The 22339-nt window shown below is 48.1% G+C and overlaps 1 protein-coding gene across 1 annotated transcript; it reads right to left on the bottom strand.

Moving 5' to 3' along the window:
* Nucleotides 1-20544: 20544 nt before the first annotated feature.
* LOC135997026 (olfactory receptor 14J1-like) lies at nucleotides 20545-21519 on the bottom strand. Its single transcript, XM_065649394.1, has one exon. It carries the CDS (start codon nucleotides 21517-21519, stop codon nucleotides 20545-20547), a length of 975 nt encoding a protein of 324 aa, XP_065505466.1.
* Nucleotides 21520-22339: the final 820 nt, after the last annotated feature.

Here is a 22339-nt window from a genome sequence, read left to right as displayed (position 1 = left end):
TAACCATTTCCCCTTGGATTATCTAGGCTTCATTCAGCTGCCCATCTTTGTCTTTCAGCTCAGGAGGCTGTGTACCTGGAGCATAACTGGTCTTACTATTAAAGACTGAGGCAAAGAAGGCATTTAGTACCTCAGCCTTTCCCTCATCTTCTGTCACTGTGTTTCCCCTGTTTCTGTCACTATGCTCCCCCCCCGGCATGATGCATGCTAGGATGCTGGTGGCCTTTTTGGTGACCCGGGACCACGCTGGCTCATATTCATTTGCTGTCGATCAACACCCTCAGATTTTTTTCCTCCAGGCAGCTTTCCAGCCACTCTTCCCTGAACCTGTAGCACTGCCTGGGGTTGTTGTGACCCAAATGTAGGAGCAGGCACTTGGCCTTGTTAAACCTCCTACAATTAGCCTCAGCCCAATGATCCACCCCATCCAGATCCCTCTGTAAAGTCTTCCTGCCCTCTGGCAGATCAAGACTCCCACCCAGCTTGGTGTCATCTGCAAACATACTGAGTTTACACTTGATCCCCTTGTCCAGATCACTGATATAGATATTAAACTGAACTGGCCCCAATACTGAGTGGTGGGCAACACCACTCGTGACCCGACACTGACTGGATTTGGCTCCATTCACCACAACTCTTTGGACCTGGCCATCTCAGATGAATGCAGAGCAAGGTGTTTTATTGCAGAGCTGATGTGCTTTCCAAACTCTGGGAGTGGCAACAGGAGGCCAGAGAGACGCTATGAGTCCTGTCTCAGTGTGTAAAAGGGAAAGACTCTATCTTTGAACATGCCTGGGTGCATAAGGAGTCCACAATTCCAGCCTAGATGTGGACGCCTGACAGAACCCTGATATTTTTGTGTGTTACTCCAGGAACAAACCCCACTGGCCCAGTGAGATTCATCTCAGCTGCCTTGGACAGGTTCATTGTAAGTGCTCATCTCTGCTATGTCACCCTTGCTCAAGATTCTAGAATGTGCTCTCAAAAGTATCAGAGCAGTCTGAGGGGTTTTGGGGTCCTTGGAAAAGGCAAATATCAAACCCACCTTCAAGAAGGGCAGGAACGAGGACTGGGAGAATTACAGGCTGGTCGCCTGCCTCTGTCCCTGGGAAGGGAAATAGACACATCCTCCTGCATCCATGTCCAGGCACTTGAAGGACAAGAAAGGGATTGCTGAACCAAAATGGGCAGGGAAAAGAAAGGCATGTTGGGTACATAGAGTTTTTCAAGGCCTCAGACATGTTCTCCTATCAAGTCCTTATAGCCAGACTGGTGCTGTCTGAGCTGAAGAAGTGGACGCTGGGTGGAAAGTTGTCTGAACCATCCAGGCCAAATGTCATCAGTGTTACAAAGTACTCCATGCAGCCAATTACTGGTGGCATCGCTCAGTGATCAGCACTCTGCCAACACTGTTGAACGTCTTTATTCTCCCCTTGTATAATGATGGAGCAAACCTTTGGCTCCATTGTGGATGATGCAAAGCTGGGTGGAAGCCGTGAACAAACTCAACGGGTTCATCTTGCCATGAGCAGGAGAGTGAGACAAGGTGATATTCATGGATTTCTTCAAACCTGACTTATTCTATCATTCAATGAATCTTGCCATTGGAGAGGTTTTAGAAGACAGAATAGGTAGAGGAAGAAGAATAAAAAAAAATAGAGTCAGAAGAGGAGGTCTAAAATGTGTCAACATAACTACGGTAGTTCCTATGAAGAATGTTTCTCTACTCAAATTATCAGTAGGATATCTATTTGATGAATTTGATAAAACAATCATAGGTTTATGTGCTCAGGTCCTGGGCCATAAAGAGGGTGATGGATGGGTATGGTATTATGAGGTTATTTGTGTCTCAGAAACTCATAATCCAGTCAGAAGCATGTGGCTGTGAAGGGAACGGTGAGGTTAGTTCTGTCTCTGGACTTGACAGGCCAGCAGCAGGAATGTGGCTGGGAAAGTACCTCTGCCAAAGTGCCCCACAGGCCCTACCCAGGAAGAGGGCTTGGAGATGGGTTGTCATGTCCATTCTGCCTGAGTACATGACAGGACAGCAGTAGGCACGTGATCATGTCTATCAGAGAAGCTGAAAGGCCAGCAGCAGTCATGGGATTTAGAAGATCATGGTGAGGTTACTTCTCTCTGGTCAGCTGAAAGACCACAAGCGGGTTAACTTGTTTGGTGTCCTGCTTGAAAGGCAGTTTCTGAGATGGTAGAGCTTTACTTGGTAGGGGGAAAAGGCAGGAGAGGGAAAAAAAGTTATGAAGTGAAACATGGAAGTTGAAGACTAGATATCAGGAGGAAGAAATGTCACTGGGAGGGCAGTTCTGTGGTGCAAGAGATCAGGGAGAAGGAGTCTGGATCAGCCCATGGCTTTGTGTTTCATCAAACAGCCAGTGAGGATGGAGACACATCAGTGAAGGTACAGAAATGCTGGGATGAGAGCAAGGTGGGGAAGCGAGATGTGTGTCTACAGCCTGCAGCGAAAGAGGGGCAAGTGTAGAACCCTGTTGAACAGGCTGCGGTGGAGATGGCAAAGGGTGCTGGCAAGGCTGGAAGGCACCAATATGAAATGAAGAAATAAACTTAACAGCAGAGTCAATTATACTGTTAAGTGGCATTCTTTATTTTATCAGTGCTGGGGAACACTGGGGATCACCCTCCATAAGTGTTCCAAAGACTGGATGCTCTTGCGTTGTTTATATTCACATAATTATTACATATGCATTACAATATTTGAAAACTTTGGCATACAATACATCTGTACTAAGAAATAATTGGTGATGTTAGTTATAATTGTTTACTTTCTTACTTACAATACATCTGTTAATCATTAGTTAAATATAAACTAAGTACTCTGCTTCTGAACAATGTATCACTTAATCTACTGTCTCCCTCTTGTCACACAGAAGGATCTAAAACTTCAAAACTATCCCCTAATTTTACAGGTGGTCAAAAAGCATTTATTATGTCAATTGGTTAATGATGGACATGTCTTTTGTAGCTTAATCACAGTATACATTAATTTAGCAGCTTCTCTTCAAATAGAACCCAGGTGTTTGTTCCCTTGGCCATGCCAGTTGTCTCTGCCACTGAGGCCTCTGAGAAGACATGTTGTCTTCATGGCACTGGGGCCTCATTGCCTTGCAACCCCATGGGGAAGTTGGAAGTTGTTGTACCAGTGTTGTCCTTCCTCACATCCCATGTCCCAGGAAGAGCTCTGAGCTGTGCATGAGGGACAGGATCCCCCTTCCCATTGCCTGGAGGTCATGGTTTCTCCTTTCTGCTTCAGAAAGCAAACCAAGGGATTTCTCAACATCAGAGCCACCTACACAGGGCCTTGGCCTACCTGTCATCACAGCCTTCAATTATCTGCTCTAAAGAGTTCCTGTGGAGGCTTTGCCAGTAACAGCCTTCAGTGGGGCCCATTTATGCTTCAAGATACTTTGGGTTTTTGTTTTTGCCTTTGTGTCCTAAAGAGTTTTGTTAAGTCTCTTCTCAGTACCTGAAGTTCATGGACTCAGCCTCGAAAACATTGTGGGCTCATTAAAAAGACAAAAGCCCTCGCAAGCCATGTTTCTTCCACCATTTTTTCCAAGTATGGAAGACTTGTAGAGCTAATTAGAGTGGTTTCAGGGGGACAGGCAACAAGGACATTTTCAATGAGCTCTTTGAAGAAGTGATAGGAAGAATTCTCCAGTTGATACTGACACAGAGTTTCTCCTAAGGAGGTGTGGAGCAGTAGAAAAAGCAGTTCCTTGAGGCTAGGCACGGGATGGACAACCTTGTTCCTCATCTCTCCAACCTCTCTTTTTCGCTCATTGGCCCCCTGGGAGTTACCTCACTTTTTGTTACATCACTTTTCATTAAACTGTCCACTGATGTTTGCACTCGATAGTTACAGGTTCTTTGCAGGAATTCCTACCTTAGAGAACTGCATGTAAACAGGCAAAGAGTTGCATTTTGGGGTTTTTTTCTGGGTTTTTGTTTTGTTTTGGTTTTCTTTTAATTGGAGGAAATTAAAAATAAAAGAAAAAAGAAAACACAATAGAACTTCATGAACAATAAAATACACTTCTCAGCTCTCTGGTTAGTTTAAGCAACTTCACTGAGGACCATTGCCACAACTGAAGAGTTGCCTACAGGGAGTATGAGAGAGATGGCTGAAAGACAATTCAGCTTTACCTCCCTGAAGCTCAAAGCAGGGTGAGAGGTGAGAGGGATCTGACTGATCAAAGAGTAAGAGGAGAAAGAACCTCTGGAGAACAATGGAAAGTGCAAACGTGCAGACAGACTTCTGAAGGGATGACTTCAGGCATGGTGAATTGAATACGGACAGGCAGAAACACCTGGAAGGTCAGGGAGATAAATACACAGCATGATAGACAGAGTTCTGGCAATGCAAGCACAGAGTAACAACAATATATCTTCTCTCACAATTAATACACATTCTGAAAATTCATATTTAGGCAGGAGAAAAATTCCACAAACATTTTATTGAAGGTATTGAATAATTTCAGCTGATTAAGAAGTGGGAGGTTTTTGATGTGTTTTTTTGTTTGTTTGTTTGGTTGGTTAGTTTTGTTTGTTTGGTTTTTGTGGTTTTGTTCTTGTTTTGGTTTGGTTGTTATTTGGTTGTTTGTTTAATGTATTGAGAGCAGGTCTCAAGTTTTCAGGCAGAGCTCCATGGTCTGATCATAAGCACCCAACACAAACATCTAGAGGCCCCAGGGTAACTGACGTATTTGCCTGGGACTGACAGTGATCCACGAAGACTGATAGAGCCATGATGCTTCCATCATTTACATCTAGTCTTCAAGACTCAATCAGCAAAGTTTCAAGAGTGTACTTAGAGAAGAACGTATGTAAAGAGCACTTAGAAGAAGAGATAGAGGAAATCTCCAGTTGGTATCAATGCAGAGTGTCTCCAAAGGCGATGTGGACCAGTAAGAAAGCAGTCTCCTTCGATGTCCATCACTGGATGGACAGCCTTGCTCCTCACCTCTGTGGCAGTTGAACATTCCTACATGAGACCCAGAGCTTTCAATAGTCAACTGAAGGCTCTTTAGCACCTTCTGTGCCCCACTGTTCCTGTCCTCACGTACACACCTTGGCTGGTGCTAAGATGTTGACAGTCATGTCCCCCTACCCCAGGGCAAAGTGATTGCAGTCACATTCACATCCCCTGACTTGGGGCTAGGAGGATGGGACCCTTGGTCGACAGGCAAGGTCCTCGGCCAGAGATGTCCAGACCCAGAGAAGCTGAGGAGCTTCTGGACCATGCTCATAATTGCCATAGAATTGTAGAATCATAGAATCGTTTTGGTTGGAAGATCATTGAGTCCAATCATTAACCTAACGCTGGCACCAGGTAAAGCAGACAGCTGTTTAATTTCCTCAGTCTCCACAGTGGCTCTACCAAAAGCCTACCAGTACCCTTCTGGATCCTTGAAATACCCTCTCCTGAGGCAGTCTATGTCAAGGATGCATGAAGCATCTGGGCCAGTCAAAATGGTGTGCTTTTGTCAGTCTTTCCCAGTTAGACTCCATCTTCCAGTGCAGTTAGCTGTTGGCATGCCCCTGTCACTCCAGAAATACTGATGGATTCTGCTTCTCTATAGCTTCTTGGCATTAGAGGAGACTGTGCACTGGTGTCTACTATAGCCTCATACTCCTGTGAGTCTGATGTTCCAGGCCACCAAATCCACACAATCCACTAAACTCGGTTGTCCCTTTCCTCCACCTGGCTGGAGCAGGACCCCTCTAGTCCTGGTCATAGTATTTGTTACCAACGAATGAGTTCGTGTGGCACACATGGGTTTGAATCTCATCCTTGTTACTCACTTCTTGTAAATAGGAATCAGAGATTCCTTCCATAGTATCAGAAGTGAGATTGGCCCTTCTAGTCTGTCTGGGGAATAGCCCACTGGAGACCGGAGTAGCAATTTTTCTGGAAGAACTTTGTGATTGTTTTTCCTTGCAACTCATATATCCGTGCCCTTAGGGTTGAGGTAGGTTGTCCACCGCACTTCCTCATATTCTCTCCATGGTCATGGAAGTAAAGATCACAGGATGCCTTGTTGTGTGTACCCTCTGTATCTGTTCTCTTGAGCAGAAAAATGCTTACTCTTAATAACTGAGATGCTGCTCCATACAGGTGTGGAGTAGGACATATCCTCTTTAAAACGCTGGAACTCCCAGGACAGTTTCTTGAATATCATGTCCGATAGTTTTTCCACAGCCAAGACAAGGGACTAAGAGAGATTTTATTAGTATTGCTGGAGTTGGCCAGCCAATTCCTCCACCATTGGTTCGTCTCCATCTTTCCAGTTCAGTATTGCCAGTGAGCTGGGGTATGACGATGGTGCACTCCATACAACCTTCCACCACATCGGTCATGGGCACTGGACTGGCCTCACCACCTCTAGCATGGCTGATTGCCTCAGGTACTGGGTACCTCTCTCTATGGTAATCCAGTTGCCCAGGTTACACATAACATCTTCCTTGAAGGGACACCTTTCCTTTATACCTGAAAGGAGTTGCCTCCAGAGGCTGAGGGCTTGTGCCCCTTTTCCAATTCCTTTGTCAATACCTCCTTCTCTAGAAAGGGATCCCAGATGCTTGGCTTCCATACCCTCTAATTCCAGGTTATTTGACCTGTTACCCCAGCATTGGAGCAACCAAGTGGCATTGTGCTCACCTCGACGATGGCTAAAATATTTTTGCGTATCTTGCAGATCATTCAGGGATAGGGATTGGGAAGTTACCATCTTAGCTGCTTCTTCTTCCCCCTCTCCTTCTCATGATGGCCTTGCTTTTTCATCATCCTTTACTAAACGAGCTGACTTTTGCTTCCAAGCTTTTTTATTTTGTGTAGGGGCAACTGATATCAGGATGGATTGGTCCTCTTGCCCATCTGCAGTGCCTGTTGCCAGGGGTTTGAGTAGCAGCATTGCCAGTCACAGGTGCTGGAGTAGCCACAGTGATTGTTGCATTGTCATCAGATCCAGAGACCTTCTCTTCCCCTTGAGGGTACTCAATAGTGTTGATCAGGGCTTGGGAGGCATGGTCCAGGCTCCAGCACATTGCTGTGATCTGTGTCTCCCTGGAATTGCCAGGGCAAGAGCATGCTTCTTCCAAATATTCTACGATTTTTCAGGATTCTGCACTTGTTCAGGGGTGAAGTTCCAAGGCGCTTGAGACACACACAGTCCTAGGTGTTTGCTTGTGCTGTTCCACACACCCTGTCACTCAGCCTTGGGGCAGATCTCTAAATGGTATTCTTATATTTCTGGCTAACCTCTGACAAAACAGAAACAATACTCCCAAGAGATAGTAATAGAAGTTTTTTAACTACCAAAGTATGTTCACGGTACTGATAAGTTATTGTAATGAAGGAGGAAACATCACAGAAGAAGTCACCAAAGGTGCTATTCTGTATTTCCTGCATAAAAAACGTCTCAGATGAAGAGGTGTAATTACTAATGTCTCCACATGATAGTGCGTGAAGTAAAGTAATGGTTTCAGTACAAAACTCAAACACCAGATTAAGTTCGAGATCAGTGTTCTAATTACCAATTTCCCAGGCAAAACACTGCTAATCATTGCAGAGCACAGCAGAAGCCAACACCATTCTTTAACATGCACCACAAACAACAGGAGCACAGTTCAGGTCAAAGAAACTAATATCAAGAATAGAAGAGTCAATATTGTGACCCACAACTGTTAACAGATGTAAATCCCTTAATACACTGTAGTTAATCTGTCATTATGTCAAATACTTCTAGCACCCGGCTGGGCAGCACAAAGGACTGTTGTGGTTTAATCCCAGAGAGCAAGTAGGACCACACTGCCTCTCACTCATTCCACCTCCCTAAGTGGGGTGGAGGAGAGAACTGGAAATGAAAATAACCTCATGGATTGAGGTAAGAACATTTTATTTGAACAGCAAAGGATGAGAAAATAGTAATAATAACACCCCCCGCCCCCCCCCGATAATAGTAGAATGTATAAAACAAGTGATGCACAATGCAATTGCTTACTGCCTGTGACACCAGTAACCTGTTCATTCCCAAGCAGCAGTATTTTCCCCCTGGTCAATTCCATTTTATATATTGAGCGTGACATCATACAGTAAGGAATACCCATTTGGCCAGCTTGGGTCAGCTGTCCTGGCTTTGCTCCCTCCCAAATTTTTGTGCATCTGGTAGAGCACAGGAAGATGAAAAGTCTTTGTCTACTTGGTAACAACCAAAACATCAGTGTATTATCCACATTCTTCTCATACTAAATCTGAAATACAGTGACTAGAAAGAAAATTTACTCTATCTCAGTTGAAGCCAGGAAAGTATCCCCAAATAAACATGGTCTCTATACTCCCAGGGGAGGCCATGGGGACCCAGCAAGATCATGAAAAGGAGACTGGAGGATGATTAACACCTCCTTCAGTAAAAGTCCATGGATGGTTCAATGAGTGCACTAGAGAACACCCTGAGACTTGAGAAATGCTTTGAGCCCTTTCCACAGCTTTAGGCCCCTGGGAAGGAACTCAGTGACAGTGCGGCTCATCCAGTTGCATCTGCATCCCTCACTGAGCAGCACAGCCAGTGTGCAGTCACCCCACGGTCCTGCAGCCGACTGGCTCTGCAGAGCATCACTGCCAGGTTGGGCCCTGTGGAGAGCACAGGGAAGGGGCCAAGAGCACCAGGCCACATGAGGGGTGTGGGGAGATCAGACAGGAGCTGAACAGGGCTGGAAATTGCCTTGGGCAGAAAAATGCTGGTGTTGAGCTGCTCCAAGTTAATACCCAGAGTTCAGGGTGCAGACACAGAAGTCCTTGCTGTCCTGGTGCTTCCCCAGACCTGGAAAGTGGCTGGAGAAAGGTTGGTTTTCATCACTTTCCATCTGTGGCAGTTGCACTTCGCCCCCACACATGCCCTGAGAACTGGTGTGGCAGTTGCACTGGCAGCTGCCCATCCCCCCTCTTCAGAACTGGGGCCTTCAATGGGCAGCTAATGGCTCTTTGTGGAGACCCAGAGTCAGTGGGCAGGGTCATCAGCAGAGGAGGGGCCAAGACTGCCCATAGCCCAGAGAAGCTGAGAAGCTTCTCAAATGCCCACAGTCAGATCTGATCAGACTATAAATGGGGTTCCCACTGAAGACCCCCTTTGTGTGGTCTTCTCGGAGCTGTGGGTCTGCCATGCTGCTGGAGTCCCTCCCCTTAGACGGAGAAGCCGTCTAAGGTAACTCCCCAGGATGGGGAGCACCTCACCCCCGCGTGTAGGTGAGTGACAAATTACTGAATATATGCTTTAATAAGTCGTTGCCAAGACAGGCAAGTGTAAATGTCCTCGCTGAGGCAGGCGAGTGTAAATTCCTTGCCTAAGACAGGCAAGAATAAATCCTTGCCTAGCAGGCAAGCGTTAAGTCCTTGCTGGAACAAGCAAGCGTTTATCTCTTATGGGCAAAACGGGGCAGAGAGGGCTCTGGTTTGTTTTCTTGTGAGTGCGTGTATGCACGCTGTGGATCCTCATTATTCTTATTTCACTGCACCCCAAATAATCTCCTAACCTAATATCCGAACCTGTATCTTATGTTATTGGAGTGCTAACTAATTGTATAAACCCCGTTTCTAATCTGTTTATTTGCTGTACTTTTCTGGCAAGAATAAAGTTTGGTTTGGACCTTGTTGTCCACCTAAACTTATTTTGGGGTGCCTCCATGACACCATCTCTTAGTGTGATGGTACCACCTGAAGGGTGTCATGGAAAGGAAGTCTGGAACCTTGTGTCTTCACTGAAGAAATTAATCACCCAGAAGCCACATCATTTTGATCTGGCACTTCAATCCTGGTGCTCAGTACATGTCCTTAAGACAACTTGTGTGTCATCCTTACCCCAAAAGTCACCCCCAGACAAGACTACTTAGCTGGGGCTGAGCTGGAGAACTGGGTTCCCGTTGTGACCACAGGAAGGACAAGGCTTCTCCTGGGTCCTCTACAGGGTTGGCAGCCTCCTGCGATCCCCATCAGAAAAGACAGCATGCAGAGGAGAACTTAGGAAACTGTAGATCATCCCCATGCCCATTGGAGGCCCTTAGGAAGAGTTGCTCAGTCTCAGTATCCAGCCCTTCTTGTTGATTCATGAACAGCCAGGAGAAACTGCCCCAGGACCCTCATTCCAGACCTCATCTCTTATACCCCAGACAGGCAGTGCTCTTCCCATTGTCACTGTGATGGTTCCAGGAACCCAAGAGACACCTGGTGGGGAGATATTTGGTAGACAGTGCCAGCCCAGTGCTCCCAGCAGCTCCTCTGCACCAAGGGCAGCTTTCCATGGTCAGAAGAGGACTCACAGCTGCTCATGAGGTCAGGGGGACTCTTGGGGGCTGCAGCCACTGGCAGTGCCTGCTGGGAACTCCCACACTGAGGGCCGAGCTTTGGTGTCCTCCACAGCTCCTCGTGGTACCTCCTGCTGGGCTTTGTGCTGCTGGTCACAATCCCCTGAGCCTGGCTGTTTGATCATTTCTCAGTGGTGCTAAATAGGAATATGGCCATGAGCACATTGGGCTGCACTGGGAGGAGCGTGGCCACCCAGACAAGGGCACTTATTGTCCATCTTGACTCAGCACTGTTGTGGTCACATCTGGAGTGGTGTGTCCCAGTGTGAGGCTCCTTGTTCTGGAGGAATGCAGACGACCTGTCACATGGCCAGAGGAAGTCTGCCAAGACAAGGTTAGGGTCATGTGTGGAGAGACTGAGAGACCCCAGTTGCTTTAGCCTGGTGAAGTGGAGGCTGAGTGAACATGCTGGTTTAACTCAAATTGAGTTAATCTTCATACAGTTAGAATATTCTTCTTCCTAGTTAGCACAGCCTTTTGTTTAGACTTACTATGAGAATAATGAGATAATGCTGATCCTTCCCTGGGATAGAGTTAATCTCTTCTTCCAGTAGCTTTCCAGTGTTTGGGATTTGGTACGAAGGTGATGTAAGAAGCCACCGATATCTTGACTGTTGTCAGGGAAACCAAGGACTTCTTCAGTGTCCAGCTGCAGTTGCAAATTGGTAGGAGGGGGCACACACAGGACAGCACCTTGACTGACATCCATGTCGATCAATGAAATATTCCCCACCATTAGCATCATGCTCAGTATAAAACTGGAGCCAGCTTTTCTGGTTAGTTAGTCCAGCCAATTTGGATTTTCCGGCTTATTTATTTAGTTCCATTCAGAAGTTCCATTCCATTGGAACTTCGGTGTTAGTTCATCCTTTTGCTGTTCTGTCATTTTGCAGTTGGCACTTGGGCCTTTCTGCCTTTTGAATTTTTGCTTTTTCTTCCTGCAATTGTCTTTTCAAGACAAGGGTGCTCCCTTCTCTGCGACTGGCTGTTCAGTACGACTGGAGTTACATGAGGGATTGCACTGTGTATCATTTATTTGATTTTATATAAAAATTATTAGTAGTAATAGGAGAACATTACTATTATTTTTGTTGTCTTATCAAACTGTTTTTTTCTAAACTCACGAGTTTCTCCCTTCCCTTTCAGTTCTCTTCCTTATATCACTTAAGGAGATGGAGAGGGTATGTGTCTGTCGTGGTCTTAGTTGCTGGCTGGGGTTAAATCATGACGGGGAAGAATAGTAGTAGCTCTAGAGAACTTCAAAATCGCTTTCCAAGATGATAGCAGTTTTTTCAGTAGTGGGAAATGGCATGAGAAAGGAAAACCATCATAAACTGCAGCTTTGGAAGTCCAGAGTGGACCTCAGGATAAAGAAAAGCCATTCTGAGTGTAGTGCTGTAATCGTTCAGAGGGACTCTGGATCAGCCCTTGGCTTTATGTTTCAAGGAACAGGTGGTGAGGACGGAGAGACAGCAGCACAGGTAGGGACATGGAACACCTTATCCTTGGTGCCATCTTAAGACATATCAAGGATAAGAGGGTCATCAGGGACAGTCAACATGGCTTCACCAAGGGGAAGTTGTGTTTGACCAACCTCATAGCCTTTTATGAAGACGTAACAAGGTGGATTGACGATGGTAGAGCAGTGGATGTGGTCTACCTTGACTTCAGCAAAGCATTTGACACCGTCTCCCACAGCATCCTCACGGCAAAACTGAGGAAGTGTGGACTGGATGATCGGGTAGTGAGGTGGACTGCAAACTGGCTGAAGGAGAGAAGCCAGAGAGTTGTGATCAATGGGGCAGAGTCTGGTTGGAGGCCTGTATCTAGTGGAGTGCCTCAAGGGTCAGTTCTGGGACCAATACTGTTCAATATATTCATCAATGACTTGGATGAGGGAATTGAGTGTACTATCAGCAAGTTTGCTGATGACACCAAGCTGGGAGGAGTGGCTGACACGCCAGAGGGCTGTGCTGCCATCCAGCGAGATCTGGACAGGCTAGAGAGTTGGGCGGGGAAAAATTTAATGAAATATAACAAGGGAAAATGCAGAGTCTTGCATCTGGGCAGGAACAACCCCAGGTTCCAGTATAGGTTGGGGAATGACCTATTGGAGAGCAGTGTAGGGGAAAGGGACCTGGGGGTCCTGGTGGACAGCAGGATGACCATGAGCCAGCACTGTGCCCTTGTGGCCAAGAAGGCCAATGGCATCCTGGGGTGTATTAGAAGGGGGGTGGTTAGTAGGTCGAGAGAGGTTCTCCTTCCCCTCTACTCTGCCCTGGTGAGACCTCATCTGGAATATTGTGTCCAGTTCTGGGCCCCTCAGTTCAAGAAGGACAGGGAACTGCTGGAGAGAGTCCAGCGCAGGGCCACAAAGATGATTAAGGGAGTGGAGCATCTCCCTTATGAGGAAAGGCTGAGGGAGCTGGGTCTCTTTAGCTTGGAGAAGAGGAGACTGAGGGGTGACCTCATCAATGTTTATAAATATATAAAGGGTGGGTGTCACGAGGATGGAGCCAGGCTCTTCTCGGTGACGACCAACAGTAAGACGAGGGGTAATGGGTTCAAGCTGGAACACAAGAGGTTCCACTTAAATGTGAGAAGAAACTTCTTCTCAGTGAGGGTGACGGAACACTGGAACAGGCTGCCCAGGGGGGTTGTGGATTCTCCTTCTCTGGAGACATTCAAAACCCGCCTGGACGCCTTCCTGTGTAACCTCACCTAGGTGTTCCTGCTCTGGGAGGGGGATTGGACTAGATGATCTTTCGAGGTCCCTTCCAATCCCTAACATTCTGTGATTCTGTGATTCTGTGACATACTGGGGGGAGAACAAGGTGGGAAAGTTCACTGGGTGTCTGCAGCCTGCAGGGAAACAGCCACAGGCCTGGGACAGTGTAGGATGGCCTGTTGTGGAGATGGCCAAGGGCACTGGCAAGGCTGGATATCCTTGCCGAGGCCTAAGAGGAGATACATTGTCTTCATGGCCGTGGCTTGGCCATCCTCTTTCATCAAACAAACCAAGGGTTTTCTCAGCGTCAGAGCTGCCTGTGCTTTGCCTTTGCCTGAGATAATCACAGCCTCCAGTTATCTGCTCTAATGAGTCCTTGGGGAGGCTTTGTCAGTAATGGCCCTCAGTGGGGCCCATTAATGCTTCAAGGAAATTTGGACTGTGCTTCTGACTTGGACTTCTTGAGCAGTTTCTTCAGTCTGTTCTTGGTTCATAGACTTAGCACCAGATACACCATGGGGCTCATTAAAATACATAAAGCCCTAACAAGTCATGTCTCTTTCCGTGATTTTCTTCAAGTCTTCAAGACTTATACAACTAATTGGAGAGGTTTCAGTGGGATACTTAATGATGAAGATTTCAAAGATTTCATAAAACAGGGGCATTTCCTTCAAGGGTATTTTCTATAATTTTTCATTTTATAGAAGTGATAGCAGCATTCTACAACTGACATTGATCCAGAGGGTGTCCTGAAGACATCTGGACAGGCAGGAGAACAATCCCTTGAGGTCAGACACTGTAGGGACAATGTCAGTCCTCACCCCCCCGAATTCCTTGAGTTCCGTGGGCCACCTGAGACTTGCATCACTTTTCCTCACATCAGACTTCTTCACTGAGGTCTGCAGCTGGATGGTGCAGCTCATGTACACCAGCTCCCACCTGCTCTCCTTAGAGACCTGGCTGCACATAGGCACTGAAAGGTTTCTGTTCAATGTCAACAAAGAAAAAATTAACACTGCACAATTTAATAAGCAGTAAAACACTTTCCTCAACTGTATGTCTAAACTGGATCTAATGAGGTCCACTGTCCACAAGGGATTTCCATACAAGAACTGTTTTAGACAAAGAGATAGGAAAGGATAAATATCAACACAATTAAAGTGTTGAGTAATGTCTTCACTAGACCTCTGTAAAATGGAGTTTCTGACTCCCTGAAGCTCAAAGCAGAAACCAGACAGTAGAGAGGCATCTGAATGAGCAAAGAGCAAGATGAGAAGGGAGACTGAGAGCACTGGGAAGGGCTTATGTCCAAATAGTCTGCAGAAAAGATGTCCTTAGACATGGCTATTTAATTGGGAGAGGTGGAAACTCCTGAACGACAAGGGAGATGAAACAATAGAGTATTGGTCATTGAAGTACAGGGGAAGATCAATATTTCTTCTCCTGCCGTTGGTACAGACTGAAAATTCCCATTCTGTCATGGTGGGAATACACTGCCAGCTCTTGAAAGTAATCAAATGATTAAGCTGATTAAAATGTGACTCTTTACTTTTTTAAATGTAAAGCAAAAATATAAATTTGTGCACCTTTCTAGGCAGACATCAGTGTTCTGACCATGAGCAGACAGTGCCACATTTATGACCCTCAGTGTACCTGAGGTGTTGGTCTAAATTAGCATCTATCACAGAGGACCAGTGGGAGACCAGAGTACCTTGCAAGCTGCAGGTGGAGGCTGGACAGTGGTTCCTGGGGCATCTACACTGGCACCAACTGTCTGTGTCCCTGTAGCTGAAGGCATTTGTGTCCTATTAAAAAAAAAAATAGAAATGTTTGTTTACACCTTTCTTTACTTTTGATTCTTTGTTTTCAGTTCTTCTTATTTTCATTTTCATTAACATGAACTGACATTTGAGATGATTATGGGCAGTAAAAAAATATCATTTTGTGTCTTGCACAGAGCCCATGTACCCAAAACCTTCCCTGCCCAGGATTTCACAGTCTTTGCCCAGAGTCACACTGATCTATCGACCTCTCTTCACTGGTTTAGATGTTGGTTTAGATTGTCACCTCCAGCAAAGGAGAATTCATGCCTCTTAAACATTTGCTTTGCTCCAGTCAGAAACAGGGCCCAACATCATCATAGGATGATAACAGAACTGAGGTTGGAAGGGACCTCAGGAATTCTGCAGACCAGCCTGTCAGAAATAGGGCCAGACCAAGTTGTTCAAGGCTAGATTCAGTCCAAGCTTGAAAACCCCCAAGAACAGAGACTGCAGACTCTCTCTGGGTTCCTGGCTGAGCTCAGGGGGAAACAGTTTTCCTTATATCATGGCTGAACCTCTTCTCTTTCACCATTCATTCATGGTCTTTTGTCCTTCTACCATGCGCCACGGTGAGGACCCTGGATCTGCATTCTCCATGACCTCCTCATTGGTACTGAGAGGCTGTGATGAGGTTCCCATCAACCTTCCCTTCTCTGGGCTGGACAAGCCCAGCTCCCTCAGCCTCTCCTCACAGGCAAAGCTGACCCTCAGCATCGGGAAGTTTGTAGCCTACCTGGAGCTCGGATCAGGGACATCGCCAGGGTGCTCCCCAACCTGGTGCGCCCAATGGACTACTACCCCCTACTGATCTTCCAGACAGATGGGGAGGAAGCGGCATCCCGTAGTCTGAGGGAAATGAAGAAAGACTTCAAGGCCTTGGGATGAATGGTGAAAGAGTCTGGGGCTCAAGTTATCTTCTCTTCCCTCTTTCCATTTTTGGGTGATGATGTGGGATGGAATAGAAAAATTGAGTCCGTAAATGATTGGCTTCGGGACTGGTGCTATAGGCAGGGCTTTGGGTTCTTTGATAACGGCTGGTTTTATAAGACACCAGTCCGGTCAGTGATATGTGGGAAAGGTTTATCCCACAGGGGTAAAAGGATGCTGGGACAGGAATTAGCAGGGCTCATTTGGAGGGCTTTAAACTAGATTTGAAGGGGGATGGGGTTGTAGCTGGGCTTGCATCAGTGGGGCAGCATGCTGGAATCCATAAAGACCAGGAGGCCCCCCAGGCCCCTAGGCTGAAATCGGTGTACTCGGCTCGCTCCCTGAAATGCCTGCACACCAATGCGCGCAGCATGGGGAATGAGCAGGAGGAGTTAGAAACCTGCGTTCGGTCAGGAGATTATGATCTGGTGGCATTAACAGAGACATGGTGGGAGAGCTCACATGACTGGAATGTGGTCATGGATGGCTATGTCCTTCTCAGGAAAGACAGGCCAGCCAAGCGTGGTGGTGGAGTTGTTCTTTACGTGAGAGAGCAACTACAATGTATAGAGTACTGTCCAGGTGCGGTTGAGGAGCAAGTTGAGAGTCTGTGGGTGAGAATTAAGGGGCAGGCTGGCAGGGCTTATACTGTTGTGGGAGTCTATTACAGGCCACCAGATCAGAGTGAGGATGTTGACGAAGCCTTCTACAGGCAGCTGAGTGTGGCCTCACAGTCACAGGCTCTGGTTGTTATGGGGGATTTTAACTACCCTGATGTTTGCTGGAAGGACTACTCAGCCAGCCAGCCAGCCTCAGTCTAGGAGGTTCCTCCAGTGCATTGACGATAACTTTCTGATGCAAATGGTGGAGGAGCCGACTAGGAGGGGTGCGCTGCTGGATCTCGTTCTCACTAACAAGGAGGGTCTGGTTGAAGCAGTAAAGGTGGGGGGCTGCCTTGGTTGCAGTGACCGTGAGATGGTGGAGTTCAGAATCTCCTGTGGTGGGAGCAGAATACCGAGCAGAATTGCAACCCTGGACTTCAGCAGGGCCAACTTTGGCCTGTTCAAACAATTGCTGGAGGAAATCCCGTGGGCAAGGCTGCTTGAAGGAAAAGGGGCCCAAGATAGTTGGTTAACATTCAGGGACTGCTTCTACCAAGCTCAAGATCAGTGCATCCCGACGCGCAGGAAGTCAAGGAAGGGCGCCAGGAGACCTGCGTGGTTAAACAGGGAACTGCTGGGCAAACTCAAGTGGAAGAGGAGGGTTTACAAATCATGGAAGGAGGGGCTGGCCACTTGGGAAGAATATAAGGCTGTTGTCAGAGGATGTAGGGAGGCAACTAGGAAAGCTAAGGCCTCCTTAGAGTTAAACCTGGCGAGAAGGGTCAAGGACAACAGGAAGAGCTTCTTCAAATACATGGCAGATAAAACTAACACCAGAGGCAATGTAGGCCCACTGATGAATGGGGTAGGTGCCCTGATGACAGAAGATACAGAGAAGGCAGAGTTACTGAATGCCTTCTTTGTCTCTGTCTACTCTGCCGGAGGCTGTCCTGAGGAGCCCCGTACCCCTGAGGCCCCAGAGGAAGGCAGGGCAATGGAGGAGTTTGCCTTGGTTGATGAGGACTGGGTTAGGGACCAGTTAAGCAATCCGGACATCCATAAATCCATGGGTCCAGATGGGATGCACCTGCGGGTGCTGAGGGAGCTGGCTGAAGTCATTGCTGGACCGCTCTCCATCATCTTTGCCAAGTCTTGGGAAACGGGAGAGGTGCCTGAGGACTGGAGGAAAGCAAATGTCACTCCGGTTTTCAAAAAGGGCAAGAAGGAGGACCCAGGCAACTATAGACGGGTCAGCTTTACCTCCATCCCTGGGAAAGTGATGGAAAGAAGCCAGAGAGTCGTGATCAATGGGGCCTCAAGGGTCAGTTCTGGGACCAATACTATTCAATATATTCATCAATGACTTGGATGAGGGAATTGAGTGTACTATCAGCAAGTTTGCTGATGACACCAAGCTGGGAGGAGTGGCTGACACGCCAGAGGGCTGTGCTGCCATCCAGCGAGATCTGGACAGGCTAGAGAGTTGGGCGGGGAAAAATTTAATGAAATATAACAAGGGAAAATGCAGAGTCTTGCATCTGGGCAGGAACAACCCCAGGTTCCAGTATAGGTTGGGGAATGACCTATTGGAGAGCAGTGTAGGGGAAAGGGACCTGGGGGTCCTGGTGGACAGCAGGATGACCATGAGCCAGCACTGTGCCCTTGTGGCCAAGAAGGCCAATGGCATCCTGGGGTGTATTAGAAGGGGGGTGGTTAGTAGGTCGAGAGAGGTTCTCCTTCCCCTCTACTCTGCCCTGGTGAGACCTCATCTGGAATATTGTGTCCAGTTCTGGGCCCCTCAGTTCAAGAAAGACAGGGAACTGCTGGAGAGAGTCCAGCGCAGGGCCACAAAGATGATTAAGGGAGTGGAGCATCTCCCTTATGAGGAAAGGCTGAGGGAGCTGGGTCTCTTTAGCTTGGAGAAGAGGAGACTGAGGGGTGACCTCATCAATGTTTATAAATATATAAAGAGTGGGTGTCACGAGGATGGAGCCAGGCTCTTCTCGGTGACAACCAACAATAAGACAAGGGGTAATGGGTTCAAGCTGGAACACAAGAGGTTCCACTTAAATGTGAGAAGAAACTTCTTCTCAGTGAGGGTGACGGAACACTGGAACAGGCTGCCCAGGGAGGTTGTGGATTCTCCTTCTCTGGAGACATTCAAAACCCACCTGGACGCCTTCCTTTGTAACCTCACCTAGGTGTTCTTGCCCTGGCAGGGGCATTGGACTAGATGATCTTTCGAGGTCCCTTCCAATCCCTAACATTCTGTGATTCTGTGATTCTGTGATTCTGTGAAAGTGCTCTAGTCCCTGGCTGTCCTGAGAGCCCTTTGCTAAACCCACTCCAGCTTGCCTATATCTTTCCTGAATTGTGATTGGAAATCTAGATGGAGTATTCCAGAGAATCCCTTTCCTTGGTTTCCTGGTCATGCTCCTGGTCACACAGCCTGTGGCCTTCCTTGCTGCCAGGGAACACGGTATCTCCTGTCCAGCTCCCTGCCCACCCAGACCTTTCCCACAGCTGCTCCCAGCCAGGCAGCCCCCAGCATGTGCCACTGCCAGGGTGAGTTCCCTGCAGTGGCAGAAACTGATGTTTGTCCTTCTGGGGAATCCTGAGGTTCCTGCCAAAGATGTGTTTTCCTCCTCCTAGAAACCCTTCATTGAGCACAGAGTCCTGGGAGGGCGTTTCAGTAAAGACTCGGGCACAGAAGGCGTTGAGTCCCTCTGCACCAGCATCATTCTCTGCTGTCATTAAATTCTCCTCTCCACTTAGCAGCAGCTCCACATTAACCTTGTTCAGCCTTGGTCTCTGACGCAGAAATTGGAGCTCTTGGTTTTGCTCTTGATTTTTCTCACAGCCACCAAATCAAGGTGAGCTTTGCCTTTCCCAAAGTCATCCATGCACAGCAAAGGCAATGTACATAAACTCCTTGTCTCTACCTGTCCTTGCTCTCACCCCTGGCAGCTGCTTTGTGGTCCCTGTCTGCACCTTGTGCTGTGACAGCCCAGCCCTGCTGCCCCACAGATGGTCCCACAGCCCCACGGTGCATGCACAGGACAGGACAGGAGGCATTCGGGGTGGGGAATGGTCTCCAGACATGATGCCCACAGCAGTCCTTGGTGCTTTGTCACCCCATGGCCCTCCTGTTAGACAGCCTCTCCAAGCTCCTGGAGAGGCCGTGTCAGCTCTGGGGTTCACAGACAGCCCTGCTCCAGAGTCTGCCAGGGTCTGGGCCAGGAGAGAGGCTGGTCAGGGCTGGCCATTCCCTGAGACGGGCCCTGAGCGCAGCAGGAGGATGGAGATGGCCTCACAGGGAACCTCACGTGTAAATCTGGGCTGAGCAGCCAGTGTTGGAAATGGCCCATGAGAGATGGTCAATGGCTGGGTGGTGACAAAGGCCCTGGGCCACCTTCCTGGTCTGTTCATGCCACCAAGGCCACAGACCAGCCTCCTCTCCTGCACCTATATGTCTTTGATCCCTTCCACAAGACCTGGCTCTGCACCACAAAGCCCTGGTGTGAGTCTTCACTCTGCATAGTCATGCAGCATGAGATATACACTGATGTTTTTCTGTTCCAGGTACTTTCCAGCCCAGCCCAGCTCCATTGAGGCTCTCCGACCTCCCTGGCCCTCTCTCCACCCCTAATGCCCTTGTCCAAGCAAAGCCCAGTCTGGGCTGGCCCCACAGCAGTGACCATTCCTGGTGCTCTGGACATCCACACCACAACCTCTGCCCCTCTGAAGGGCACAGCAGCTCCTGCAGGTCAGAGAGGGGCCAGCCCCAGAGGCGGGTGAACATGCATGGCACAAGGAAAAGGAAGTACCCTGTGTCCTTTGCTCTCCTCTCCAGGAGATCATGAGAGGTGTGCACCTGCTCCATTCCGTCCCATCTCCCCAGGCCAGCACAAAGTCCTGGCCCTCGAGGTCCTCAAGAACTCTTACTGCCCCAGGCACAGAGCAGCTTTCCTAAAGTTGGTGCATCCAGAAAAGTCTTTTCATTTCCCATTTATTCTTTCTATGCTGAGGGTGAATCTCAGACAAAACCCAAAGTTGTTGCAGGTTCATTTATTTATACACATAGGGAGCCCTTTGTAGGGGGAAGCAGGCACCCTGTGGTCGCTGAAAAAAACCCAGTCATCAGCTTCCTTAGAGCATCCTTGAGCTCCTGGTTCCTCATGCTGTATATGAGGGGGTTCAGTGTTGGTGGTACCACTGTGTATGCAACAGCCATCACCAGATCAAGGGCTGGGAGGGAAATGGAGGGGGGCTTCAGGTAGGCAAATGTGGCAGTGCTGACAAACAGGGAGACCACAACCAGGTGAGGGAGGCACATGGAAAAGGTTTTGTGTCGTCCCTGCTCAGAGGGAATCTTCAGCACAGCCCTGAAGATCTGTACATAAGACAGAACAATAAAAACAAAACATCCCAAAAATAGAAATGCACTAAAAGTAAGAAGCTCAGTTTCCCTCTGGTAAGAATGAGAGCAGGAGAGCTTGAGGATTGGGGGGATTTCACAGAAGATCTGGTCCACAGCATTGCCCTTGCAAAGTGGCAGTGAAAATGTATTGGCTGTGTGCAGCAGAGCATAGAGGAACCCACTTCCCCAGGCAGCTGCTGCCATGTGGACACAAGCTCTGCTGCCCAGGAGGGTCCCGTAGTGCAGGGGTTTGCAGATGGCAACATAGCGGTCATAGGACATGATGGTGAGAAGAGAATACTCTGCTATGACCAAGAACAGAACGAAAAAAAGCTGTATAGCACATCCTGCATAGGAGATGGTCCTGGTGTCCCACAGGTAATTTGCCATGGATTTGGGGAGAGTGGTGGAGATGGAGCCCAGGTCAAGGAGGGAAAGCTTGAAGAGGAAGAAGTACATGGGGGTGTGGAGGTGCTGGTCACAGGCTATGGCAGCGATGATGAGGCTGTTGCCCAGGAGGGCAGCCAGGTAGGTGCCCAGGAAGAGCCAGAAGTGCAAGAGCTGCAGGTCCCGTGTGTCTGTGAATACCAGGAGGAGGAACTGGGTGATGGAGCTGCCGTTGGACATTTGCTGTCTCTGTGCATGGGGACTGTCCAAAGAAGAAAAGGAATAAATAAGTTATGTAAGATTTCTCTGTGCAAAATACCTTCAATACTCATAAAAATCCCCAAATCACCTTGGCCAGTTTAGGAAGACTTCGGCAGGTCCCTTTCATGAGCTGTCCCTTTCATGAGCTGTGGCTGGTGCTGGCTGATGGTGTCACAGGGAGCAGGGGCTGTGCTGTGGGCTCTGCAGGAGTCAGTCCTGCCCTACAGCAATAGGTAAATGGGAACATGGGGTGATTTCAGATTAAATCCACTCATATTGAAGAGCTTTTCAGCATTGCCACTCCCAGTTCACCATACTGCAGAGCAGAACTGTGGGGAATTTGTTTTGTTTCTTCTGTTCCAGTTTTCCCACCACATTCGAGGGGTGTTTTTGAGGCAGAAATGCTTGCTATTTCTGCTGCATACCAAGTGACATCTTGAGGGTGCTGAGAGGCAAAGTGGCTGTCAGTGCAGAGTGAGGACAGCCAGTCTGTCCTTCAGTCCTGGTCTCAGCTGCCCTGCGCTGGTATGTCCTTGATCTGGAGGAGAAACACTTCCAGATGTTCCCTTGAGCAGAAACTGGACACTGCTGAGAGCAGAGGAATCCAGTTTCCAAGGGCAGATCACCAAATCTCTCACCTCATTTCATTATACCTAAGGAGGATCTCAGCTCTGCCCTTCCAGCCAGAGATACACAGGGCTCATTACAGCTGCCCACATACAGGTGATGAGCTGCATTGCCATGGCCTTAACAACAAAGTGTCTTCTCCATGGGACTGTGAGACAGCACAGGCATGTCA

The sequence above is a fragment of the Caloenas nicobarica genome, chromosome 21, assembly GCF_036013445.1.
Source record: "Caloenas nicobarica isolate bCalNic1 chromosome 21, bCalNic1.hap1, whole genome shotgun sequence".
NCBI lineage: Eukaryota > Metazoa > Chordata > Aves > Columbiformes > Columbidae > Caloenas > Caloenas nicobarica.
This window is presented reverse-complemented; position numbering and strand designations above follow the sequence as displayed.

Coding starts and splice junctions, on each gene's coding strand:
- LOC135997026 (XM_065649394.1), bottom strand. CDS start 21,519: ATGTCCAACGGCAGCTCCATCACCCAGTTCCTCCTCCTGGTATTCACA.